General features: G+C 50.4%; 1 protein-coding gene across 2 annotated transcripts in view; it reads left to right on the forward strand.

Moving 5' to 3' along the window:
* Positions 1-21,592, forward strand: part of SNX29 (sorting nexin 29) — a 479,895-nt gene that overhangs the window by 182,993 nt on the left and 275,310 nt on the right. For both annotated transcript variants that reach the window (XM_047712611.1, XM_047712612.1), the window contains exon 14: positions 4,760-4,842. In XM_047712611.1, the coding sequence (XP_047568567.1) occupies positions 4,760-4,842 (83 nt within the window). The remainder of the gene's footprint in view (positions 1-4,759; positions 4,843-21,592) is intronic.

Below are 21,592 nucleotides of genomic sequence, written 5' to 3' on the forward strand. Positions count from 1 at the left end.
CGCTAGTGTTAATGGGTGGATCCCTGACAGGTCGCCAAAGGGGTGAAGCCTGCAGCTGACCTGGAGCCCCGGTTACTGTGCTCAGGACTCGGTTTCCTTGTGGCCCACGTTCCTGGAAGGTCTGAGTGTGGGCGGTTCATAGCAACAGTAGCATCCTGCCCCTGTTTTCTAGGTGGTCTGTCAGGGTTTGATATTAAATCAACTCTGTTGGTTACAAAAAGAAGCTAGATATGGGAGGGCGGTCTTCAGCTGGGCAGCAGCCTCCTAGAATCAAAGAAGGGGAAAGGAGAAGAGGGAGTTGCCCTAAGCTCTTCATGGATGGGGTGGCAAAGGCCTCGTGCGTCCTTCTTCGGGCTCTCCTCCACACAGGCTCACGCTGCACATATTGGCAGTGTAGACGGGGTGGGGGTCCCCCCACCCCCCACCCCACAGGTGACAGGTGGCCTGCTCCGTAGCAGCTTCAACTTTCCTTCTCAGCGTTGTCTTTAAATGCTCTTAGTAAATCCTTTAAGTCTTTTTTTTTTTTAATTTGTTTGACAGAGAGAGAGAGTAGGCAGAGAGGCAGGCAGAGAGAGAGAGAGAGGGAAGCAGGCTCCCCGCTGAGCAGAGAGCCCGATGCGGGGCTTGATCCCAGGACCCTGAGATCATGACCTGAGCCCGGAGGCAGAGGCTTTAGCCCACCAAGCCACCCAGGCGCCCCGTAAATTCTTTAAGTCTTACCAAAAAACAAAACAAAACAAAAAAACCAAAAACCCCCAAACCTGAGAGACTAGGCTGTAGACGTGTTCTTTGTCTGCAAACCTCACTTCACTGTAGAAGATTAGGGAACGTAGCTGAGTAACCAGAAGAGAAAAGGCTCAAAGTAAGACCTGTGACCTCATGGCTCAGAGGAGTCTGTTGGGATACTGCCCACGTGCACAGCTGACAGGGCTCTGTGGTGCGCACACTCCCTCATGTGTGCCACACTTGGGGGGGTAATGAAGAGGGGAGGCCCCGTGGTTCTGAAGACCCAGCCTGTGAGCGGGGGCACCCAGAGCCCTGCTCATCGGGCCCCTTACCTGTTGAGGCAGACGGGTACCTGGCGAGGGGACCTGCGGTGGCGTGAAGGCCCTTGGTCGGGGAGGGGAATGAGGGAGGCTGCACCATCCTACCTGTATTTTTCACCTGCTCAGAGGGCCTCGAACCTCTCTACAGTCAGGATTCATTTAGTTAACTAATGCATTCTGTCGTCTCATGAGGTGTCAATTGAAAAGGCATTTTTAGGTTTGGTCATCATAATAGACCTGTGTAATAAGAATGAGGAACTCTCTTTGGCTCTCCTAGCCGCAGATTAACATCCTGTCGGCTGCTTGCAAATCAGTTGTCCAGAGGCTGGGAAGTATTTTGCTGGCCTGGTAACGTGCTTTTTAAGTTTATTTTTGTTAGCAATCTCTCCACCCATCATGGGGCTTGAACTCATGACCCTGAGATCAAGAGTCCCGTGCTTTTCTTTTTTTTTTTAAAGATTTTATTTATTTATTTGACAGAGAGAAATCACAAGTAGGCAGAGAGGCAGGCAGAGAGAGAGGAGGAAGCAGGCTCCCTGCTGAGCAGAAAGCCCGATGTGGGGCTCGAACCCAGGACCTGGGATCATGACCTGAGCCGAAGGCAGCGGCTTAACCCACTGAGCCACCCAGGCGCCCCATGAGTCCCGTGCTTTTCTGACTGAGCCAGCCAGGAGACCCAGTAATGTGTTAAGTTAAAAAAATTTTTTTTGGCGGGGCAGGAGCTCCCTGATTTTCATAGCCTCCTGCCCGCTACTCACTCTTAGTCCTGGTTGGCTCTTCTCCATGGCCTAGGCTGTGTGACTGCAGTGGCCGCAGCCTTCTGCATTCCATCTTAAGAGACACCGTGTGGGAGAGGATGCTTAGGAGCCTCAGTGAAAGTAGTGGGCTGGACGGGACTACACACACACACACACACACACACACACTCACACTCATACACACACACACACACACACACACACTCTCACACACACACACACACACACTCACACACACACACACACACACTCTCACCACACCACACTTTGACCCTACAGACTTCGGATTTCGCTGCCGCCGCATAGTGAGGTAAGCTGCAACCATCGGAGAGCCTGGGCCAAGGGCGGAGAAACTCTTGCTATCATCCTTGCAACTTCATGTGAATCTCTGATCATTTAAAAAAAAAAAAAACTGAATGTAAAGGACCTCAATTAGGTGTGTTGAGTTTCTTTCATAAAGCGTCCAGTGACCGGAAAGTGTTAACTCTCCCCAAAAGACAGACAAGTTCATGGGTACGAAATTGTCTGGGGTGAATTTATGGTTCCCAGAGGTGCGTATCCAGTAGTTTGATGTACTCTGCAGTTTCTCATCTTGATGGAGATCAGTTTATATTAAAAACCTTTTAATCTGTTACATCTCATTTTGAGATAGAATCTCTAAGACATTATTGAAAAATCCAAACCAGAAGGAAAGCAGCCGCTGGAAACCTGTCCATGGCAGCTGCAGAAGCGTGGAGCACCAGGGCAGCTGAGGACTGACCCGTGTGCTGTGAGCAAATCAGAGCCCGGTAGCAGACGGCACGGCTCACCTGTCAGTCTGCCTCAGTGAGCCTGTGTGTTCCGATGAGTGGGAGATGAGCTGCTGGGAACCCTTGTTAAATGAGGCCATATAGAAATGCGGAGAAATTGCTTTCCATCATTTGCAGGCCCTATGTGACTTGAATTCACACGTAGAGATGAAGAGTAGGTTGGGATGAGTGACAAGACTCTGCTGAAGGAATCCAAGAAAACAAGCTGTACGAGCCACGTGTATCGGGGAGCATTTCCCTCCCCCCAGTCTTTCCAGGACTTGTTAGTTGCTTGGCTTCAGATGTTTGCTATTCACATCACAGATGGAGGAAGTTGCAGACAGCTTTAAAAACGTCCGTGAGAGGCTGTCTAGGAGGAGGGAGGGGGTGATAAAGGGGCTCCTCCGTGGCTCATTCTCTAGGGCTTCCGAGATGAACGTAGCATTCTCAGGTGACTCCTAAGTCCTCGGGAGAGTCTGCAGCTGATGATGGTCTTTGCCAAAAGTGCAGAAAAGCAAAAGGGCAAACAGGGCTGAGGTGTTGTCAGATGCGTGGAAAACAGTACTGACGATGGGCAGTCAGAAGTTCATACCCTGAGTAAGTGTGTGGTGCACAGCCGTACCCAGGAGCGGCGTACGCATCCATAACTAGATGGAGTTAGAAACTGCCTGTGTGGTGAGTTGTTCAAGGGGACAGCCCAGCTGCGGAAAAATGTATAATACCCGGTTTTACAAAGTAACTGATATTCGAGTGTTTTGGGTTTGTAGTGATGATATGAGTATGGAGGAAGGCTTGAAACATATATACTGGGTTTTCAGCATTGGTTACCATGAGAAAGGGGGGATGGTTAGTGGATCAGTGAACAAAGCAAGAGAAGATTTCAAACAAAAAAATGAAAGGAGTGTGAAAAATGTTTCATCCAGGGAAAACAGATTTACTTCACATGTGTGGGCACATGCCTGGAGAGAGGTACGATAGGATCGCTATGAAAATGTTGCTGGGATGGATTTCAAGGTGTTGGGCTTTCAGCTGACTTGTACATTCCTGCTTAAATGTCCTCGGACTCTTTTGCAATGAGCATTTAAATTTTTATGGTTATAAAAGAAACCCAGTCTTAAAGCTGTTTTCGTATTGAGGAAGTGTTCTTTCCTATTTAAAGGCACTCAGACTCAAGACCTACGGGTGGGAGTAGTAGAATCAGAAAATGTGGAAGAGGCAACTCTCCCTGGGGACAGTGATGAGAAACCAAGTTTGAATCCCAAAGGAAACTGAGCAAAGCTCTTTGCGGCCTTGAGTACAGAGCAGCCTGGGTTGGTGTCTTGGCATTGTGCCTTTCTTATGACCTTGACCTTGACCATGTGACCTTAGTCACAGACATTAGCTGTGCCCCAATTCCTCTTCAAAACTGAGAATGCTAATTGGGTCATTGTGCCTAACACACGACAGGCATTTAAACCGTTTCCCAACGAATGAAGAATGAACGAATGCTGCTTGACTCAGTGAAGTCAGGAAGGCAGAGTCTCAGCTGTGTGGTCCTCAGTAACTGGTTGTTTTCTCCTTCTGATCCTTGTGTTTTTTTCCTCACCCTGTGTACCTGGGGAGTGAATTGGGTAGAGCAGGGCTTTGATGGGGCCTTGTATAGAGTAGAGAGTCTTGTGTGGAGGGGGGTGTGGACGAAGCTGCTGCTTCTCTTTATGACTCCGTTTCCTCATCTGTAAAGTAGGTGTTGCCACATGATGTCTGGCAAATACCAAACGTTCAGTGCCTGTGGCCATTAATAAAAAAATGAGTATTCCCCAGGCTGAATAGGTGGTTCTTAGTGTGTTTTTCCGTAAATGGAGAGAATATTGCCAAGTGCGTACCACCGAATAGGCACCCAGCAGCTTGACAGATTCAGATAATCAGAGCACAACCCGTGTCCGCATCCTGACTTGCTGGGAACTGGAACCAGTCAGGACTCCGTTACAGATGAGCAGTTTTTGCAGGCATTCTGCAAACGTACCTTTGCAAGTGTAGTCTTCTCCAGGGAGGATCTCTAAAACAAAAAATGTACTAATAAGGTGAGCCCCGTGTGTTTTTCTTTACAAAGATTGCCCCCCCCCGCTTCAGTCTAAATTGCCAGTTTTTAAACATGTATTTTTTTTTTTTAACGTTCTTGTACCTGCAGAGAAAACGAGGTGCTCAAAGTCCAACTGAAGAAATACGTAGGAGCTGTCCAGATGCTGAAAAGAGAAGGTCAAGCAGCTGAAGGTGAGGGGGAGACCGAGCCGGGGTGCGGAGGGGGCCGAGCTTTTTAATTCTTATTAGCCCGCATGCCTGGTGCACAGGAGCCAGCCACGCAGCGCGGGATGAGTACTCATGCCGATGAGGTCGAGAAACCGTGCTGGTCACGATTCTGGAAAACAAATTAGATGGAACATCCTGTTCTGTGTTCTTGCTGTGTGCAGCACTAATGTCGTAAGACTTACTTGCTGGGTCACTAGCAAGGGTTGTGTTAATTTGCGTACACAGGAAGTTCTATATCTTGGGTCTTGAGGTACTTGCCAGGGAGAGAACCTTGCGGCATGGTTAAGTCCCATCAGACCAGGGGTGAAAGCAACAGAACCCCAAAGTGGTGGAGAAACCAGGGCTGTGGAGTTGGGCTGACCTGGTTCCAGCCCCAGTTCTGGTTAAGCCCCTTCGTCTCTCTGTACCTTAGTTTCCTCATCCGTAAATGGGCTTAGTTGACAGTCCCTACCTCGCAAAGTAATCCATCTAGACATCTTAGCATGATGCCTAGTATCGGTAGTACTGAATACATTTTAGCTGTTGATACTCTTAGTCAGAAATACAAGTATAGATAGAAAAATGATCACTTGACCAAGATTGCACTAAAGGAGGCGATAACATATGCTTCCTCTCTCCGCATTTGGACTACAGTGTAATCAACTAAAACGTTCTCGGTTTAGCTGCAAGAAAGGGTATTTCCCTTTGCCTGAAATGTCTTACAGCCTTCAGCCAATTTGCCATTAAGAGATTGACTTAAACACAAATGAACTCTTAGGGGTGTAGACACTGTAACAAAGGGATGGACCCTCCAGGCTTACAGGTCTTGGGAGTCCGCCAGAACTGCTTCTGAATCCAGGCGCACCCAGGGTAATTTGAGGTGTTGGAGTTATTGGCATCTGGAAGTGGAAACCTCCCATCAATGGTAGTGGCATGGATTGACCAAGACAATGAACGTGAAGTTTGCAGTGTGGCACCTGGCCTGTCAGGGGCGTTCAGTAAGTGGTAGTTATGTTTCTGTGGAATAGAAGGAGACAGCATTGGAATCTGGATGTGGGTTGCATACTATAACAGAGAGGCTGAATTTTGTTTAAAGCTTTTGTGTTGATTACGGTCTCTGTTTGATTGGCTTCAACGTGTTGGTGATTATTATCACTTTTTTTATTACATGCCTTGCTTCGTTCATAATTGGTCTATAACTGTTACTGATCTAGGGGTTATCATTGCAGAATTAATCTCGTCTTCCTTGTCCCTTTTTCAAACAGATGTTGCTATTATGGTCCTGAATCCGTGTCACGTGTGTTCTGTGGGTGTTGGTCTTTTGACTTTCACTCCCCATCTTTGTTTCCCCAACACCTCACTTTTGTAGGCGCTCATTCCGTCTGTGATGTGTCTTGAATGAGCAGTATTTGTGTCCCCTTTACCCTTCCCAGGCAGCTTCTCGTCTCTTTGGGGCTTTGTCACCTGTGAAGAGTAGGTATTTTTCCTGTATTTTAATTTTTTGATTTTTCTGTATTTTAGAAAGTTCATTATTGGAGGCTTAGGAGAGCTTAAGGGACTCATACGTGTTATCTAGGGTAGAAGTGAACTCAGGTCATTTTCCTCCGAATCCCTGGTTCTTTGCCTTACAGAGTTCTTAAATTAGAGTCTGCTGAGGCCATCACCTGGGCAACCCACTCAATAGGACTGTTCTCGGGAAGAACGCTGCTCTTGCCACCAGTGGTTCCGTGGATCTAGGATGGGCCCCACAGTTGCACTTCTAGATACGTGACTCTAATGCCGTGATCCGTGGATGGCACCCCACTGCCTCCTGAGAAATCCATACTCTGCCTTCTCAGAACTGGGGTTCGGCACAGTAAGGATATTAAACCTCGGAAAAAAGAAGCACTGTTGGGCTTGTGTTTGAAAAACCTCAACATTATAAAATACCTTTTGGAGTATGAGCATTATGGGAGTCCTTACCCTGTGGGTACACATTTGGATCTCTTTTATCCCGGCGTGTGCTGTCTGCTCCCTCTCCGGCCTCAGTGTGATGGCATGTGGGCCGCTGTGTCCTCAGTGAACTGGCCTGACAGTTGAGCTCGCAGCGCGGCTCTTCCTGGGTGTTTGCTGAGTTCTTTTGCGCTCCGGCATTTCTGCTCTTTAGCTCTTTGTCCAAGGGGCCACTTCCTCCTGCGCGTGGCCCAAGAACAAGAGGGTCACGGCCACAACATCGGGGAGACCCAGCACGCCGTGTGATCTTAGCCCACTGGATGTGGGCGCATGAATGACTTCCGTGGAAGGACACCAAGGACTGCCCTTGCATGACTGATTTAGGGGCCACTTGACCTTTCGGTGACTCCATTTCTTCCTCTGTAAGAAGGGAATTGCAGTCGTGGCTTGCTCACGGGATTTTGGGGAAGGTGGAGGTAGGTTATACACGTGAAGCACTTAGCATCCTGTCCGACACAGGGCACTCAGTACATACTGACCACTGGTGCTACTGGTTGCTAGCTCTGCCTCTCTCAGCCCTTCTGTATGGTCTGAAAGTGAGGAGGGAAACCATATGTGCTTCACAGGCTCTTGCAAGGATAAATATTAATTAAGGGAGGTAGTTGAGAGGACATGTCCATGTCTGAGTCTGGGATCTAGAAGATGCTGTGGTGGACAGAAGGATGGTCCCCCCAGCGACATTCATGTCCTGGTACCCGGGACCTGGGGACATGCTTCCTTAAGTGTCAGGAGAGACTTTACGAATGTGGGGGAGTTAAGGATTTTGGTAAGGAGAGATGATCCTTCTCCACCCAGGTGGGCCCCAGTGTAATCACGAGGGTCCTTACAAGAGGGAAGAGGGCCGGGGAGGGAGAGATGCGGCACTAGAGTGTGGAGTGAGGCATGGCCCCAAGCCTAGGAGTGCGGGCATTTTCCAGAAAGTAGAAAGACCAGGAACTGGGTTCTCCTCTCAAGCCTCTGGAAGGAGCGCAGCCCTGCTGACTATAGTCTGTCAGATCCTCAAGACTCCTGGCCTCCTGAGCTCTAAGAAGAAATTTGTGATGTTCTAAGCCACCAAGCTTGTGGTTGTTAGAGCAGCTGTGAGAAATGAACACAGATCGTAGTTGAACTGAGACATTAATTTCACCCCTGATGGGCATGGGGACCATTGTTGTGAACGCCTTTCTCCCCTGTGTAGGCGCTTGAGGTTTTGAAGGTAGGGTTTTTAGTCACAGGTCCTGGGTGGACAAAACAGGACCTCAGGGGAGATCTGTGGCCTTTGAGTGGCTGCACACGCGGGACAGGAGAGCCCACTGTCCCTCGTGCATGTACACGCACGGTGTGCTTGTCTGGCCCAGCGTGGGTGTTTGCCATCACCGTCTGCTCCGGACTCGGGAGGTGACGCCTCCAGGCTCTATGGTTGGGGCCTCGCTGTCTGGTGGACCCTTGGTGTTCGTCTTTCTGTGTGGTCACTGGTTGTGTGTGTAGCTGTGGAGGCCGGTTTCTCAATGTCCCACAGGAGGAGTTCTTAGCGTGTCTGCTGCCCAGCACAGGCTCAGCAGAACCTTGCTTGGTGCTGGCTTCTCTTGGCCTCTCCTGAGGAGCATTTCCCCGGGAATTGGAGCTGGCTCTCGGAACAGTTAGAGAGCTGGTCCTGCCAGCGGCACATGTCTTTCCTGTAGGGCCGGGAAGGCTGGGACTGCTGTCGTTCTCTTGTGTCCGAGTGAGGCCGACGCATAGAGGGAGGAGCCGAGCCGGGTGGCAGACAGGAGCTGAGCTATTGGAGTGCCTGAATGCAGCCGTGCTGGACCTGATGGTCTAGCCCTGAGCTTTCTGTCACTAAGAGCGCTAATTCCGCCGATCTCCCCTGCCTGTTTGCAAGCTTGCATTGGGTTTCTGTAGCTCCTGTGCTCATGGCAAACTGGTAGTTCTTTCCTGGCTACGGAGTCCATCCTTTCCTCGTGAGGGGCTCTTCTTTGTTGGAGTCCGTCTTTCCAGATGATGCAGTGTCCGCTGTGTGGTGAGGCTCTTGCTCCCACTCTCCCCCTTGTTACGTACCTTCCACTTGCTGTCCTCCTCTGCCTTGGCCCTTGTATCTTACCCCCTAGTGATGGATCGAAGGTGGCATGCCCTTGTCGGGGGCTCCATTTAAGTAATCTATCGCGGGTTCAGGGACAGAGGGAGAAGAAAATGGCCCGTTGCTTGTGGCCATCAGACTCATCAGCGGCAAGGCAGGAGGTATAGTGGAAGGAAATTGACAGATGAGGGATGCTGACTAGCAATTTTAAAAAGCTGACTCTAAGGAACAGAAGAAGTTTGAAAACAAAAAGCCAGTGGCCCACTCACTGATCCCCTGTTCAACACTGTGTGCTTCCTGTTCTCACGGGTCTCTGTTTCCCGGGGCTCCCAGAATGTAGGGCAGGACAGTTGAGACCCTCTGATTCTATGGAGATGGACGGCCACAGGCGAAGGGGATTCCTAGAGCCTGCATGTGCCTTGGGCATGTGGGGCGTAACTTGGGTGGCCACATGGGTGGCCTCGAATTCCTGTCCCTGGTGTGGGAGGCAAAGCTGTCTTGGTCTGAGGCAGGCTTCTTGGGTTGCAGGGAAAACTGGCTTACGACTGTGCATGTGCTCCTGTCTCATTGGAGGAGGATAAACATGGAACTTCATGGAAACATACATCAGATCCCATCACTCTGCCTTAAAAACCCACTGCAAACCTTCTGATGACGGCTTCCAGTGCTGGCTGTGGTCTGGCTCTTGTGTTCCAACCCCACTTCCTCCGGCCCCAATCCTCCCCCTACCCCACGGTGCCACCCTGGCTGTCAGGCTCTTCCTCGGATGCACCAGACTAGTTCCGACCTCAGCGCCCCTGCAGTGAGTTGTCCCTCTGCTGCAATGCTCTTTCCCAGTGTCTAGACGGCTGATGCCAGCCTGTCGGGCAGGTCTCTGCTCAGCAGTCACGTCCTCTGACCACCTTGTGTCACACTGTTTCTTTTCCTTTTTCTCTTTCTTTCTTTTTCTTTTCTGCTCCATTTTTATTCTGTTACTTTGTCTTCCTCACAAAGCTTATCCGTACCTCAGAGTGTCTCGATGGCTCATCGCCTGCGATGTTTGCTGTCTGTGCCCCCACACTGCCCTGTGCAAACCACAAGAGTGGGGACCTGGCCTGCTCATCGCTCTGCTCATCTGTATTCAGAGTGCCTTGAGCAGTCCTTGACCCGTGGTGTGTGCGCCACGAATGTTCATGACGTGAATGACGAGAAGTGTCAGAGGAGCTGTTAGAGGACCTGGCCTCATGGCATGTACATGAGGGAAGACCCATGGCAGCTCTGGAGAGCGTGGCCGGGGGCAAGTGGAAGGTCTTCATTCCAACGCCACGCCAGCCGTGTGCCCGACCCCATGTAACCCTCCTTACGCTTGCACCTCGAATTGGGTTCTTCTCATCACTCATAGTTTGGTTTTCTCATAACTACGGTTCGCATATGGCTTCACCTTCCCTATGGTTTTGTCATTCAGAATTCTTGACTGCAGGAGTCGTAAAATCCAGTTTTATCTGGCCTAAACAACATGTCACAGTGCCTGTCTTCAGAGATGTCTTGATCCAGGGGTTCCAGCAAAAGCAGGAGGTTCCCCCGCACCCCCATTTCTCGTCTGTTTTTTTTCTCTCCCCAGTGTTGGCAGTGTGTACGGGTGTGTGTTGAAGCACCAGCCCTCTAGGGAGAAGGGTGTGATTTAGGGTGCTTGCTGATGCTCGTGGTATAAATGCCCCCACTGTGGCTGACTCCCGGCTGCCAGCACTGTGTCACTGAGGCCCGCGTTGGGAAGAGTACGCAGAAGAGTACGCACGCTGGGCTCCTGTGAACTGCTGGGCCCCAGCCCCTGTGCCCCACCGGGTGCCCCCTCTTAGGCAGGCATTCTCATGCTGGCAAGGGGCTGCCTGAAGCTCTGGGTTTAATCATCTCAGCAAACCAGCCGAACAGTGTGCTTTTCTGACCCACCCGTTTCCTTGTAAACGTCTCCACCATCTTTCCCCACTTAGAGCACAGCAGTGGTTCTCCATCTGGGCTTTACACTGAATCCCCTGGGGAGTTGTAAAAACTCCTGTGCTCGGCCACTAGGAACCACTGCCCTGGAGGACACTGCTTTCAAGTTAATGAACTTCAGGATCCGCCAGGGTGCTACAGATGTGCCAGCCGTCTGATTCCTGGCCAGCGGGAGATGTCTCAGATCAACTGAGGCTCTGTCTTTCATCTCCGATCCAGGTTTGGCCACAGAACTGGTCTTCACAGAGGCTCCACCAATTGAGAAGATGGCGGGTGGAGGGGCGAGGGGCGCGACAGAAGGTTCTTGCTACTGTTGAGTTAACATGGTACTCGGACCGTACTCACCCCTGACTCCCCTCAAGAATCCACAGTGGGTGTCAGGCACATCTCCTTTCTTTCTCTAGCCTTTCCCTTCCCCTGCAATCTTGGCTCTTTCTCTTCGTGCGCAGCGTGCCCACCCTCTGGGCGCTGCTCGTGACGCTTCGGTGTCGTCTGGCCATGCGTCCCCATCCTAACCACGTCCTGGTGCCGGCTCTTCACCCAGCCAGTCTCCCTCTTCTGGGAGTGCCCTTTCCCTTCCACCGGGTCAGGCCAGATGCTGCGTTTATTGTGAGAGCCACTCCTGTCACCAGAGAAATTTAATTCCACTGATCCTTGAGTTTGCCACACTCCTGTGGCACTTAATAAGCAACAACTGAGGTCTGGCATTGGATGGCTCACTCTTGGGGGCCTGTCATCCTGTCTTTTGGGTATGTGGTCCGTCTGACCGCACAGAGCATCTGGGTGGTCCTTGTAGACTTAGTTTTGTTTTTGTGTGTGTTGACCAGGTGCATGGTAGATGTGTGAGGAAACTTGTTGCCAGACTCCGTCCAAGTAGTCCTAGGAGTGATTTCAGAGGAATAGGCAAGTTGGTATAGACGGGAACAGCATTATCTGAGAAAGAAGAAAAGTTGGGGGAAGTGATTTTCCTTAAAGAGAAAGAAAAGAATTGTTGTTCTCCCTTTTTCCCAGGAGGGACTTACACCACTCTGCTTGCAGCCCGTAGCTGGTCCCACCCACATGCAGAGGGGTCTGGGGACTGTCGTCTCTGGCTGGTGCCAGAGGAGCCAGCAGCCACCTGCTCAGGGGAGCAGATGCTCGTGCCACTCATGCTGGGTGCACATTTGACTCAAGTGGTATCTGTCTGCAAAGCCAGTTGTGTGGTTCCTTAGAAAGAGATCTCATACTCTATGGGCTTATTTTGGGACTTAAAACCTTTAGAGTCTGGGAAGGAATGCTTGGTACCTTGTCAAGGTCTGTGGTAGAAAGACTATCCAAGGGTGCCTGGGGGGCTCAATGGGTTAAGCCTCTGCCTTCAGCTCAGGTCATTGATCTCAGGGTCCTGGGATCAAGCCCCGCATCGGGCTCTCTGCTCAGTAGGGAGCCTGCTTCCTCCACTCTCTCTCTGCCCCTCCCCTTGCTCATGCCCTCTGTCAAATGAATAAAATCTTAAAAAGAGGGTCCAAAAATGTGGCAAAGAAGTGTCTGTAGGAAATACTGATTCCATAGGAAATACTGATTCCATTGTCAGTCATTAATTGGGATGAAGAGACCATGTTGTACATACCCATTGTTGAAAGATGTTTCTGGTGTCCCCCGCACATCTTGGCTTGTTGATGGTAAGAAAGGATGCCCTTGGATTCACTCAACAGATAGGAGTTGAACACTGCCCATGTGCCAGGCACAGTTCTGGGAGAACTTGAGTGAATGAGAGATACGAGCTCTAGCCCTGAGCTGACCACTTAGTGGGGGAGACAGTGAGAAGGTAGACAAACAGATCATTGCAAATGGTTCTCTAGGAATCACCTGGAGAAATCTTTGGTTGACAGTGAAAGAAAAGGTCCCGTCCATTGGGTACCTGGAAGGTGCTAGATCCCGTGCCAGGTTCTTAGCTACAGAACCTCTCTGCAGGATTGGTGCTCTTGTCATCCCCGCTGGATACATGTGGAGAAACCAGGGCTCTGAGAGATGGAGTGGGCAAGGCCACTGTATTAGGGTGCCCCAGAGAAACGCCGGCACGCACACATACTCTGCAACCACACGTGTATGTACAAACAAGCATATGTAGAGATGTGCGTCTGTGTATACACACCTGAGTCCACGGGCCTGCCTATACCTCTGTCGAGATGGGACAGATTTAAGGAATTGGCTCCTGCTGTTGTAGAGTCTGGGAACTCGCAGGGTAGACGGCAGGCTGGAGACCCGGGGAGGAGTTGGTGGTGCAGTCCTAAGTCTGAGACCATCTGGAGGCAGGAGTCCTGGGGAGCTCAGTCTTTACTCTTAAGGTCTACAGCCTAAGGCCTGCTCCCCTTCCATCGAATGAGGCGCACCCATATTACGGAGAGGAAATTGCTTCACTCAAAGCCTACTGTTAAAATGTTATTCTCCTCTAAAAAAAATGAATACCTTCATAGTGGCATTCACACTAGGGTTTGGCCAAGTCCCTGGGTGCCGTGGCCCAGGCACATGGACATGTGGGATGAATGTGCCAGTCCTCTGCCTAGGAAGAGGCCAGGCCAAGGTTCTAGCCAGGTCTAGGCTGAGAGCGTGCTTTTCCCGCCAACCCTCCAGCTGTGTTCTCCCGGTGCTGTCGTCCGTGCTAAGGTCCCTTGCACCATCTTGGGCCCCAAAGGTGATGGTGTGCAGCGGCCGGCCAGGTGCTGCCTGCCTGTGTGGGGCAGCCGGTGTGGGGGGCAGGGGGGCAGCATCTACCCCTTCACTTTACCCAGGGAAAGCTCTGCTCCCCTTACCTCTTCTCCCTGGAAGACTGAAACCCGATGGTGTGCTGCTAGCCACGGAGGGAGCCGGCTCAGAGCAGGGGGGCCTCAGAACTGACCCTCAGACTCGGGGAGAAACCACTTCTTAGTAGCAGTGGAGACCACACGTGCCGGGAGCATTTCTTTTCTTCCTCCATGAAGGCGGTTCCTCCCACAGTGAAAGGAGAGGAGGCTCATGGAGGGAGGCCGCCCTAGAGCACTGAGGGGAAGGCAGACTTCGGTTTTCCAGCTGGTGGGATCTGGCTTGAACCTCTGTGCTTTTGACTAGTTCCAAATTCTTGGAATAATTGTGGTGGGTTTTTTTGTTTTAAGATTTTATTTGTCATCACAAGCAGGGGGAGCTGCAGGCAGAGGGAGAAACAGGCTCTCCACTGAGCAAGGAGCCCGATGCGGGACTCCATCCAGGACCCTGGGATCATGACGGAAGCTGAAGGCAGACGCTTAACTGACTGAGCCACCCAGACATCCCTGGGAATAAGTTTTTATCTCAGAGTTTAAGTGTGTTCATTTGAGGAGCAGAAATGATACTGTTGGCTTGATGCAAGCCTTTGAAGTTTCAAAGGGATCACATATGTCAAGTGCCAGGAAACTGTTGACGTCATTTTGGATTGGAGATGCATTCTGAAGGGCGTCCAAGCTGAAGGTCAAGGCACATTAGCAGAACACCTGTACATAAATTTCTCAAAGTGGGTGAATAATTGTGATAATCATGGAGTAAATGTCCTTGAAAGCTTTATGGTGTTGGTAAAACAAAATTTGTCTGATCAGCTGGTTTTCCGACCTTTAAATAAATAACTGAACTGGTAGCTCAGGGTCCATCCCCAGGGCAGTGCTCAGTATGGCAGGACCCAGGGAACCATTCCTGGGACAGTGGCCCGAACTCAAGATTTTTTTTTTTTTTTAAATGACAACTTACTGGGAAAGTCTGGGAAATAACGTACCCAACACCTAGTGTGCTCACCACCCAGATGAAACTGACACTTTTCCAGATTGATTTCAGATCAATAAAAAGAATTAATTTATAAATGTCGTTTAGAATATTCTTACTGATAACCTCTGCATGTTTCCAGATGACCGCTGGTGGCCCAGTTTGGGTGGCCTGCCTTGCTTGAGCTAATCCTGAGGATTTCAGGCGAGGGTTAGAACTTGGTTGAGACAAACCAGGCTCCTCACGTGCCCCCTCCTGAAAGGGGGTGAGGTTGGAGCAGTGTCTCCCAATGTACTGGACTGAGAATGGGAGGGGGCAACAGCCCTGAGATAAGGATGGATAGTGATGTTGGAGGTCAAAAACCCCAATGGCTGTGCAGCTAGAGTGATGTGGGAGATGGAGCACCTCTGGAATTTTTGTTGAGGAGAGGTTTGGTGGTTTTGTTGGGTATAGGGGTTGGCAGACATTGTCTTGACCCTGAATTTGCACAGCATGCTCTCTGTTTTCATTGAATTTTTATGTTCGTTTGGGCTCGTGTATAAGGTGGACTAGGTTTGGCTGCATTAAAACCAAACCAAACCCAAACAGTGACTTCCACAAGATTTTTTTTTTCCTAGTTAACACAAGTCTGGAAACAGAGTCTCATCTAGGGCTAGTGTGATGCTTTTATGATCATCAGGAATGCAGGGATGCAGGCTGCTTTTCCTTTGTGCTCCGCCATCTTCAGGACACAGTGTTTTATCTTCTTGATTGCCTCATGGAACCCAGGTGGTGGCCGGTGTTCCAGCCATTACACCTGTATTTCAGGTAGGTAGAAGCAGGAAGTGGGGAAGGGCAGAGCGGGCATTTCACAGCTGAAGTCTATAAGGATTTAAAGCTTGCAGGATAATCTTGCTTTAAAGAGCTTCTCAGGAAACCCCTCCCCCCCATAACTTCTACATACAGCTCTTGGGCCTCCCCTAATTGCAAGGAAGGCTGGGAATCTTGACGGCTTAACTGGCACATAAAGGATGGATCATGGATATTGGGTAGGCAGTCCCTGCCCCAGGTGACTTTGGGGAAGGTGAGGCTGATGGAAACTCTGGGAGAAGTTGGCCGGGGTGGGGGCTGAGAGGGTACCAGAGCTCCTCCCACCCCCCAAAGCAGCCCTCAGTCCTGTCAGTATTGAGGAAAGCTTCATCAAAGGTACAGGGGTCGTCACTGCCAGGAGATCTGGTCCCGGTTACTAGAGGTGCCTATGTGTCTCTGGGGACTGCCATCAAGGATAATGTTTTATTTGCTCGACTGGATTTCATCTTCTGCCGGATACTTTCCCCTCCTAAGTCATTGCGAGAGCAATTGCCTGGAAATGCCAGGGATCGATTCGTGAGTTTTGTTCATTTCTTTTTTATTATTTGGTGGGAAACAAAGGCCCAGAAACAGAGCAGAAGCGCTCCTGGGGCCTCCGCTCCCCCTGCCCAGGCCAGACGTCTCTTTATCATTGTCGCTGTCCCTTTTCAGGGCGGCCTCGGTGTTGTGATTGTTGTCGTGCAGTTTGTCAGTCAGTGTCTTGTTTGGTGTCTGTTCTCTCTCCTTCCAGGACGCTGACAGGGGGTTTGTCGTGTTAAATGCCACTGCGGTTCTGAAAGCTGTTGTTGTAAGTTTCTAATAATAGCTTTCATCAGGCATCCGGTCACTGTGCTTTGCTCGAGGGGGTAATGATGCCTTGTACCTCAGATGAGAGTGACTCGTCGAAATGTGTTTTTCTCAGACCGAATAGAAAAACAGACATCGTGCGAGGAGTTAAAGCTGATCTCTCCGTCTGGGGCGATTTCACTGGTTACAGCCTCAGTTTCACTCTGCGTTTCCTTAGAAATACACCTACCTCGGTGGAATACCTCCTCGGTGGAATGCCTTCTCACCTGTGTGCCTTCTGTTGACTCCGTCTCGCCCCTCCCTGCCGCCCAGCACACCCCCATTCCCAGGCACCTCTGCCCCCGTCATTCCGTCCAGCTCTGCAGTGTTGCTGCCCATTTTGTATTTTAGAATTTTTATTTCTCCCTTTCTTTCATGAGCTACTCAGTAAACACGTGTATCGGGACGTGTGCTTCTCCAGAGTAGGGACGCACTGGGTTTTGACGCTGCTGTGATCCCTGGGGGGTGGGGCGCAGCTGGCTGTTGGGCGAGGGAAGGAATGCAGGTGGCCGAGCCCTGGAGGAAAGTAACACGCATCTCCACAGGATGCGTGTGTGGATGGGGTGGCCGGTGGCAGGCCCTGCTCTAACGTGGCCAGCAACCCTCCTGTGACGCCGGTACTGTTACGGGCCCCCTCCACGGGGGCAGGAAACCGGAACTTTGAGACGTCAGAGCGTGCCCGCCGGGCCCGTGGACGTATTTGCTGTTCCTGGTAGCAGCATGGCCCGGGGCTTGGCTCACAGTGCGTGGCGGCGAGATGCTGGGATGGGCGTGTGTCCCGACACAGAAGTGATTGACACACAGTGTGTACCCCGTGGAGCCACAGCCTGGGGTGACTGGGCAGCTGCAGGAGAAGGAGCGCCCAGATTTCTCCCAGCCAGCCAAGCCAGGGGCACAACAGGCTGGGGTCCGGACATGGAGCCATGCGCCGGGCTTCCTGGGCGCCCTCGACCAGAGTAACCGGGAGGCGTTTTGCGCACGGTCTCTACCTGAGACTTCTCACCGCGCCGCTCTTCCCATTACGCTTCCATTTCTGTCTCACTCACCAGCTCCCCTTTCCTGGGACCCAGTCTCTCCAAAACGCACCCTCCTTCCCCCAGGTGAAGCCCATTAGGCGGAGCTCCGCGCTCTCTTTAATTACTTGTGCCTTCGCGCGCATCTGGTTTGTCTCATTATCCTGCCATTAGCCAAGTGCGGGGGTCCTGCTGCTGGGCAGCTGGGAACGGTGCCTGCACAGTTGGAGGCCTTGCTTCTGTGCTCTTGGCTTCCTCCTGAGGAGTAAAATGAAGCCTTTGGAATCGATAATAAGCAAACGTATACCCATGGGCCAAGAGCAGTCTGCTGACCTGGTAGCTTGCCTAAAAATTGTTCTTCAGCAACTTTATGGTTGAGCAGCAGTTTGTTTTCTTGTTAAAAAAGAAAGTGTATTCATTGTAGAGAAAGAAGAAAAGCTAAGCAGAAAGGGAGCAGAAAAATCACAAACCGTCAGGTGTCACCAAGAATCTGGAACCTTTCCTTGTAGACGGGTGCTGTGTGACCCTCCGTGGGGAGAAACCCTCCCCCACCTGAAGAGCCCAGTGATCTCTGACCCCGCTTGACACACGGGCCGCATGGGCTAAGAGACAAACTGATGGCATTAAAAAAACCACACATGGGGACGCCTGGGTGGCTCAGTTGGTTAAGCAGCTGCCTTCGGCTCAGGTCATGATCCCAGTGTCCTGGGATCGAGTCCCACATCGGGCTCCTTGCTTGGCGGGGAGCCTGCTTCTCCCTCTGCCTCTGCCTGCCATTCTGTCTGCCTGTGCTCGCTCTCTCTCTCTCTCTGACAAATAAATAAAATCTTTAAAAAAAAAAAAACCACACATGATAAGTAATTTAATAGGAAAGCCAGGCGGTGGTACAGTACCGCCGTGAGTTACAGCAGGTGTCCGTCAGCGACCAGTCACGTGCGTGCGAGTGCCCGGGAACGGGCTGGCTCTCGGGGTGCAGGCTGGCTGCTTGCTGTCTTTCCTCCTTTCTCATTCTTCTCCAGAGTAGAGTGGGACAGCGTCCATGAAGGCAGCCTCAACTGGAAACTATTAGAACGTGAGAGTGAGACCATGGGTTTGGCCTGGGAAGTCCTAGCTTTGCCCTTCGCCAGCAGTGTGACCACATTTGCCAGCCATGTGACTTGGCCTTTACTTTTCTGTCCTTGTGTTTCATTTTGGGTAGTCTCTGTTATGAAGTCTTCAGGTTCACAAATATTTTCTTCTGCACTTTCCTGCGACACGTTCATGGGGCCGCACCGAGCCGCAGGAGATACTGGGAAGTAGTTTCGGTTTTCCATCCCGATGGCTGGGCACCCAGCACAGAGCATTGGTGTTCTTCTTGCTGAGGAAGAAAGAAAGGCTGTTAGGGGACACAAGCCATTTCTGCCCCGCTTCTGGACTAGCAGCCACTGTGCTTGGGCACGAGGGGACTGGAGGTGCCAGCTTTGCCAGCTGCGGCCGTAATGGGGGCAGTACCAGTGGAGAAACGGGAGAAATAAAAAATGTGACGGAAGATTTCTGCTGAACACTTTTGAACTGTCACCCTAGGAGTCCTCCTTCGCTTGGTGGTTAGGCAGTAGCGCACTGATTTCTTTGTGTCCCTGCTTATTTATGCTGTGAATCTTGGGTGGCCTTGTGGTGTGCAAGATCGGACCGACCCATGGACAGATGGCCTGTTGACCAGCTACTGGTCAGTGCCGTGTAAATGGGGTTAAAGTAGGGTTGAGACCCAGGTGTGAGTCCTGACTTAATGCTCAGCTGGTGTCAACTTTTGGGACCGTATCCACTCGGTCACTCTATATGTAAGATGTAGACAGTGACCGCCTGGTACAGCGAGCGGTTGCATGGGCTGGAGTCTGAAGCTAGTCTTCCGATATTCTTCCGTCTCTCGTTGGGAGGGGAGAAGCAAATTAATCCGCTCAGTTTCCCATGACTTGGTGTTACCCTTCCCACCTTTTTCTTTCTTTTTTGGGGGGGAGGGGCGTGGTTTGTAGCTGGAGAGTTCTTTGTAGGACACTTGGCATCCAATTAAACATGAATAACATGTTTAAGAGTCTCTTTTCTTGCAGTAATAACAAATGGTTAAATGTGTTAGAGAATTGATTTTAGTGAAATCATGACATACCTTGTACTTCATACCTTGTTTTTTAATAATTGAATATTTTGTTGGAATCCTAAAATTGAGTAATACATACTTTCTGTAACCAGGCCAGCAATACAGAGATGTACGGAGTTAATGTCACGCAGCACTACCCATTTTAAACAACCAGAATTAATTGACGTATGTCCACTTACACGGATCCTGACAAAGGTGTATCCCTTCCCACCAACAACAATGCGATTACAGTCTCTGTTGGAAATTGGCACACTCTGGTCCATGGGCATGCCATCTGTTGGTGTAAATAAAGTTTTACTGCGACACAGCCACACCTAGTTTTTATGTATTTTCTGTGTGATTTTTTTTTTTTTCTGTGTGATTTCTTGATAGAACAGCATGTTGAGTAATACTGTTCTATCTATTGAGAGCAATAAGGTCTGAAAAACTGAAAATACTTTAAAGAAAAGGTTTGCTGACCCTTGATCTGCTTGGCCATTCTTAGGTAATCTTGTATCATGTAACAGTTGAGAATCTTGCTCTAGGTCCGTTGATGCAGATCTAAATCTTTTTTTTTAATTATTTTTATTAACATATAATGTATTATTTCCCCTAAATCTGTCTTCTTAATAACTTCTGGTTACAGTCCAGATGAAAGTCTATTTTTTTATGTTCATTTTTTAATTTTTATTTTTTCAAAGATTTAAGAGAGAGGGAGGGAGAGAGAGGGAGCACGTGAAGCAGGGTGGGGTGCGATAGAGGAGAAGGAGAAGGAGTCTTAGATGGACTGTCTCCTGAGCGAGGAGCCGATGTAGGGCTCCATCCCAGGACCCCGAGATCACGACCTGAGCCAAATCTACGAGTCCGACATTCAACCGACCATGCCCCCGGGCTCCCCAGCTGTGATAGAATTTTAAAGCCCATTTTCCTTCAGATGGAATTTAGGTCATTTCCAGGTTTTTGTGTGTGTGTGTGTGTTTAAAGATTTTATTTATTTGACAGACAGAGATCACAAGTAGGCAGAGAGGCAGGCGGAGAGAGAGGAGGAAGCAGGCTCCCCGCCGAGCAGAGAGCCGGATGCGGAGCTCCATCCCAGGACCCTGGGATCATGACCTGAGCTGAAGGCAGAGGCTTTAACCCACGGAGCCACCCAGGCACCCCCATTTCCAGGTTTTTGCTACCACCAGTGGCAACCCCGTGTACGTGTCCTTACGTCCAGGGGGCTCCATGTTGACAGGAAGGATTTACAGAGGTCCAGTCACTAGGCGTAAGCCTGAGTTCTAAGCCGGCCAGTTGCCTTTCAGTTTAAAACCAATAACAGGGGCGCCTGGGTGGCTCAGTGGGTTAAGCCACTGCCTTCGGCTCGGGTCATGATCTCAGGGTCCTGGGATCGAGCCCCGCATCGGGCTCTCTGCTCAGCAGGGAGCCTGCTTCCTCCTCTCTCTCTGCCTGCCTCTCTGCCTGCTTGTGATCTCTGTCTGTCAAATAAATAAATAAATAAAATCTTAAAAAAAAAAAAAAACCAATAACAGAAGAGGTTTTTCAGTCCTTTTCGACTAAGGCTCATAAGAAGGATGCGTGTGAATGCACACGTTCATGTATTAAGGAATTGAAGCAGTATGTTCCTAGAGCAACACTTAACCTTTCCTGTGTTTTAGCTCATGATGTCTTTATCCTTAGTTAAGGAAAGCACAGACCAGTTTCCTATGGAAGTGGGAATCGTCCTTTGGTCTCCATGATGCCCTGAGGAGAATGACTTCGGGGCTTTCCTGTAATGCACTGTCGGTTCCTGTTAGCCAGGCCATGTCACAGGCAACTGTCCTTCCCTGGGTCTTGCCCAGTCCCTCCTGCAAGGATCCTGACCACTGTCTGACCCCAGCATTCACACACACAAATATCCCCACCTGCGCCTCAACTCCCTGTGTGCCCCCCGTTGAGTACCCTGAGTTTTGACCCGGATCCCCGTGAGCGCTGTGATTTTGCTCTCGTCTCAGGGTCTGCAAAGGTTTCCAGCCTTATTGTAGTAATAGAAAATTCCACCCCCCCCTTTGGCAGACAATAGAAACCAACCGAAGCCAGTAAGGAAGTATATTATCAAGTCAAAATAGGTCTACGGTGCAGGTCTGGCTGGATCCAGATACACACAGAGTTGACCGGGAGTGTGTCTCTCTCTGC

Source organism: Lutra lutra, chromosome 18 (assembly GCF_902655055.1).
Source record: "Lutra lutra chromosome 18, mLutLut1.2, whole genome shotgun sequence".
In the NCBI taxonomy this organism is placed as follows: domain Eukaryota; kingdom Metazoa; phylum Chordata; class Mammalia; order Carnivora; family Mustelidae; genus Lutra; species Lutra lutra.